The following is a 6,027-nucleotide window of genomic DNA, read 5'->3' as shown; positions in this document are numbered from 1 at the left end:
CCCGCTCCTCTCTCACAGCACAATCTGAGGGAACAGCACAAGCCCACCTTAATTACATTTCATATACTTATGTACCTGAGAACAAAAGAATGTATCAATGATAAATGTATGGGCCATGTATTTTTCTCATTATATGTTGTACTGTGCATCTTGTCTGTGTCATTTAATACAAGTCTCATACATATTCTCTGCTGCTTATATTTGCCACAATAAGTTATTTGTTGAGTGCAGTTATACACATACAAATGAAATTCATCTGATGCTTGCACATAGCTTATGCTTGGCTCCATTCCCACTTGTATGTCAATCCAAACCACTAGCACGCACCACTTTCTCTTTGGGTGTACTAATGACTCCAAGCAGTTAATCACATCATAATGGCTTCAGGATAGTTTAAATGAATTGCAGTGTACACAGTAAACATAATTATATATGTAGTCTCATGATAAGTAATCTAGCAACAGTATAAACAGCAATAGAGAAGGACAAGGCCCTGCCAATGTGTTTGCTATGCATTTTTGCAAGAATAGAAGTGGCTTCAAGGTTCCTAACTACTTTCCCAAGTGCTTCACTGCAGTGCCATAAATGAAAGCTGCCTAAAAAGCTTGGCGAGTTAGAGGTCACAGTACTCACACTTACTTTAGTAACTGGAAACCTACTGTAAAATAATGCTAAGTCAAAAATAATCCACCATTTAATTTGGGATATTTTACTGAACAAAATGGAATACAGCATGCATTTTTAGTGAAGTGAAAATATTTACTCTTTTTAAGTAAAGTACACTTTAGGACTTGGTAGGTAAGAATGGATTTGTGTGTTTGTTGAATATTCCTTCCCGCATCTGCCATCAGGGGTGTAAATATACACAGGTGTTGTGTATGACTGACAAAACTGCAGCGATATTACTTAGCTAGAGAATTAAATGCACCTCATTTTCTTTACTCTAGACAAGGATATATAGAAATGATTTCATGCTTCAGGACAGATGCTCAGTACACTAATAAGAATACTTTTTATTTGTTAGATGCTCTTCCTGAGTTAACTAAAGTACTAGAGGGAGTTCTAAAGAGAGGAGGACTGGAGCGCAGTACAAGGTTTACTGCCACTGGAAACACAAATAAAGTAAAACAGTGATTATTTCTGGCTTGAAACTTTGGGTGCTGCCTTGGTCTAATTGTTGACTTTCAAGCAGCATCTCCTAGACCAGAGCTGATCAACTGACAGCCCTTTTGTGGCCCCTTACATGAAAGTCTACCAGCTGTGACTGCTTACCATATGTTAGCTTTAAGGGTGGTTGCAGACGGGGAGATTAGTCGCCAGCGACAAATCTTTGCTTCTGCGGGCGACTAATCTCCCTGAAGCGCCTTCCTGCCAGCAAGAATACGAATCACTGGCAAGATGGCATATGTATCGCTTAGGATTTCCAAAGTCCCCTCGTGAGGCAACTTTGGAGATCCAAAGCGATTCATATGCCATCCCGCCATACTCTGCCTGCTCCCAGTGTGTTCCATACCCTGCCTGCCCTATGCTCCATGTGTGTGCCATACTCTTCCTGCTCTATGTTCCCTGTGTGTGCCATACTCTGCCTGCCCTATGCTCCATGTGTGTGCCATACTCTTCCTGCTCTATGTTCCCTGTGTGTGCCATACTCTGCCTGCCCTATGCTCCATGTGTGTGCCATACTCTTCCTGCACTATGCTCCCTGTGTGTGCCATACTCTGCCTGCCCTATGCTACATGTGTGTGCCGTACTCTTCCTGCCCTATGTTCCCTATGTGTGCCATACTCTCCCTGCCCTATGTTCCCTGTGTGTGCCATACTCTTCCTGCCCTATGCTCCCTGTGTGGGCCATACTATTCCTGCTCTATGTTCCCTGTGTGTGCCATGCTCTGCTTTTCCCTATGCTCCCTGTTAGACATGAGCCTGGTAGAGTTTGTATGGGGGTTTGTTAGCATTTAGTAATTAAGGGCCCCTAAATTGTTTAATCATGTGTTGGGGGGGGGGGGTGCTGTATTATCCACATGGGAGGAGGAGGCATGTTAATGGTATGTTTTAAAATGTATTTATATAGAGGACTAATTTGCTTTTATTGTCATTTCTTTTATCTGAAACTGGTAGTCTTACCTTCCTGTGACTTGTGCTCAGCCAACTGCCCAAGAAGTTTCTGGTTCTCTTCTGTGAGCTGGGAGAGCTGATTCTGTAGAACATGCTCCTTCTTCTGAGCTTCAAGCAGTTGCTCCTGGAGATACTACACATGGGGGAAAGACAGTGAAGATGCAATGTGAATTATATTAATTTCATTATAACCAGTACCCTCACCAATTGCCATTTCTTTATTCAACAAGAGCTCTTTATTTATACAGTATTTAAACTGTACTTTCTGTATAAACAGAATTACAGCATGGTTTGGAGTTGAGTAAACAAATTATTTTTACCAACTGCCCTCAACTTCAGACTAAATATTCAAAATGCCTTTTTCCCCCAAAAAAACTATGTATCAGTATAGAACAAAATAAGGGTGACATGCTGCATGGAAATCTTAATAGGCTTAATATTCATTCCATAAAAAAAAAGTGATAACTATACAATAAAAAGTCCAGATTCTCAGGGGAATCCACTCAGGCAGTGTTCTCCCCAAGGCATCTTGCCAGTAGGATCATCCAGGCACTTTTTTTAGGCCACCCAGCATCTCTGCTGCCTGCACCTCACTTGCACCAAGAAAAAGAAACTTAACAGAAGGCACTAGGACAGTGCGGTGTATTGCCAAAGTGCAAGTCCTATCGATTTTATCAAGTCTTTACAAAGGCCTGGACCTAGGAAGGCAGAAATTTAGGGACAGCATACTGCCCAGCCACATTTCAGTGGGTTCGGTAGCACTGGGGACATGACCGTGGTCCTGGCCTAGGGGCACCCTATGATTAAATTTGGCCCTTGATATAATTATTTACAAAATTACCCAGTACTAATTACAAGATCACAGAACGAAACAAAAAGATATGGTAATTTTTTTTCTCCCACCTGGTTTTGAGCGCCATATTATTCTTCTTCTTTCAGAAGGCAGTAGGACTACATGAGATATTCACAGAAGAACACAGTCCACCGGCCTCTGCAAAAACTGTTCTAATACGGAAGGAGAGGCAAGAGAGAACACTCTAAATTAACCCATAAAATACTGCTGCCTGTTTGCTGAAGGTGTTCGCAATAGACTCGTACTGGCATGTAGTGATGTGCCACTTGCGCATACGTCTTTAGTTTACTGTACTGGCACGTCAGTAAGTCTATTGCACCTTCAGCCCTAAAGACGTATGTGAAGCGGCGAGTCACTCCGTGCCAGTATGTGTCTATTGCCAACACCTTCAGCACACAGACAGCAGTATAGACCAAGTGGCAGATCATCTCACTAATGTGCCCAAATATTACTGCTACGTGATTCCTGATTGCACTGTGCTGGCAGGCCGCATTATTATTCATTTCATGATGGAGGCTGAGGGCCGATGTAAATTTGAAAACGGGCCGAATTTGGCCCCCGGGCCTGATTTTGTACATGCCTGGTCTGGACAAATTGACTGCCAAGCTTAAACTTTGCACCACAATGTTGGGAATGATTTGGAAAAAAAAAAAAATCTGCCAGCAAAATGAAAACTGCAGTAAAAGCATTACGTGGTAATAGAAACAGTCAGCCTGGTGAATGATTGGAGAGTGAAGAATGGAAATACACACCACACGCCTTCATATTTTCTTACAGAAAGGCTGAATGCTTATGTGACTCTCTCTCACTTCCCTGTGGGAAAGCAGTTTTTTTGCAAGAAGGGAAATGTCAGCACCGGGTTCATGTCAGAACAACCACAGCACCAGACTTCAAGTAAACAGGGGATTTAGGAAGCGGGGCTGAAGGTAACCTGACCCACAACCGACCCTAACCCGCCCTGCTGCTGCCCGCACCCGCGCTTCCGGGTCCTTTTATAGACCCGCGCCAACCCACCCCGCCGATGACGTCACAAAAGGGGCGGGGTGAGCAGACGCGAGACTATAAAACCGGAAACCCGGATGCCGGCATTTGAAGGTGGCGGGCTGGGAGAGCAGGAGAAGAGCTCAACCAGCACCCGCCAGGAGCAGTGCGAAGTCGTCCCGAACCTGCCTGACCCGCAGGTAAACCCACGAGTATCGGGTCGCATATCACTACGGTCAAGTACAGTTGTAAAATCTCCAGTCTCTGAGCAAATGACATCCATAACTAAGTAACCATTGCCTTCCAAAGGGAGAGGGGCTAAACCATAAGTCCCATTTAATACTTATACAGTTGAGTTATATACAGTTGAGTAAAACACAAATTTTTCAGGTTTTTGGCATTCGGACATTAATAAATAACTCCCTTAATGTATTTCAATAACAAAAAAAAGTCTCAGACACCATCAGATTTTCTCTCAGATGAAGAAGCAGCAGCATTATATTCTGACCTATGCAACTACATCCGACTTATAGGATGTTCTCTGCCAATCCAAAACCTTATTTATCTGTGCTGTGAGATAAGTATTTTATCTTACAAACCTAGAGCATCTTAAAAACAAAAGGACTGGTGTTCAAATGAAAAAAAAGAAATAAAACTATACATCTTCTTGCCAATTGGTGACCTTGTGTGCAATTATTTTGTACTTGTTAACAGGTGTGTAAGGGAAGCAAGGGATGCAAAACAAGAAAAAATAAGTAAAAGGCAAACAATACTGAGTGACATATATAAAAATATGATGTTTCACTAAAACAGGAATATCTTTAGATTGGGCTTTTCATTATTAAAATCCCCATTCATCAGTAATGAGCTTCCATGCACATTTATGTACAAACAATGAGCTGTTGGTGTATCAAGTACAACTGCACAACACAACAGCTTGTCTGGGCAGGACACGCAGCTTTTCCTTTACATAAAGCCCCTGTCTCTTGCCAAAAACACACGTCTAGTTTCGTGGGGCCCAACATACCAGAAAGCTACAAAAAGACACTGACGGAGCGGCATGTTGGCTTCCAGGGCTCTGTAGTTGCCTTCACTGAATGAAGCACATGGTTTTGGAGAAGGAACAAATAGTAACAGATCCTGCCACTGTGACAGACAAGGCTGAAAAGGAATAAGAGCTCCGTCGTGACTTAGGGATGATGTGAATGTAGAATTGCACTAGCTTGGCCCTACACTTCCTCATGCACAATGAGGCTAAATACAAACATTCCAGTACAAAGGCAAGAGGTACAAAGGCAGCAGTTAGGTACCAAAGCTGCCAGTGTTGTTATTAGGACTATACTCGTCTATAACATGATGTAAATGTGAGATGGGGGGGGGCTAGAAATGTACAGATTAAACAAGGAGCCAAGAGATGCACATTGTACCAGAGATCAGATCAATCTGTCACAAATGGCCGCTGATCTTTTCTATAGGAGACTTCAGAGGCTGTTGGACACTACCAATACAGCCTAGGGGTGCCGGGAGTTGTTCAGAGAAGCTGCCATACCCATACAGACACACTGACACTGACATACAGACTGACACACTCCCAGGGTGACAGACACACAGCCATTCACTCACCGCCGGCTCCTCTCTGCTGCTCAACTACAACCTGTGCACGGCTCTGATGAGCATCTCTTCCTCAGTGCAGCCCCGCTCCCAGACACACCGCCATGTTGTACACATCCTGCACCGACACGGACCCCGGGCTCTTCACCCATAGCGACTACTCCATCCCGTGCAGCCACTTCTCTAGTCTCCAATCTTATGGGAGGGACTTCAGCTGTCACCTGAGTGGCACTCACGCCCACCAATGGGTTAGCTATAATCGTAGTGCCGCCCCTAATAGTTTTTACTTGATGCGTAGTTTGGAAAATGATGTTTCTTTTCAGTTTATGTTACTTTGGCTTATGTGAAAAAAACACCGGGGCTGTAGGTTTCAATCCAGCAATTACTGAACGGATGGGCTGTTAGTATGGAATGTACAGTAGTTCTGTTACATTTCTATAAGAGACACGATGTGAGGCTTAGGCCAGT

General features: G+C 43.5%; 1 protein-coding gene across 1 annotated transcript in view; it reads right to left on the bottom strand.

Moving 5' to 3' along the window:
- LOC121399704 (RILP-like protein 1) overlaps positions 1–5,711 on the bottom strand; it is a 6,904-nt gene extending 1,193 nt beyond the window's left edge. The window contains exons 1-3 of the mRNA XM_041581242.1: positions 5,673–5,711; positions 2,124–2,247; positions 1–24 (exon numbers count right to left, since the gene is read on the bottom strand). The exon at positions 1–24 is cut by the window's left edge and continues 133 nt beyond it. Of these exons, the coding sequence (XP_041437176.1) occupies positions 1–24; positions 2,124–2,247; positions 5,673–5,711 (187 nt within the window). The remainder of the gene's footprint in view (positions 25–2,123; positions 2,248–5,672) is intronic.
- Between the last annotated feature and the right edge of the window lie 316 nt (positions 5,712–6,027).

Source organism: Xenopus laevis, chromosome 2L (assembly GCF_017654675.1).
Source record: "Xenopus laevis strain J_2021 chromosome 2L, Xenopus_laevis_v10.1, whole genome shotgun sequence".
Lineage (NCBI taxonomy): Eukaryota > Metazoa > Chordata > Amphibia > Anura > Pipidae > Xenopus > Xenopus laevis.
The sequence above is the reverse complement of the archived record's forward strand: the minus strand, read 5'-3'. Positions and strand labels throughout refer to the sequence as shown.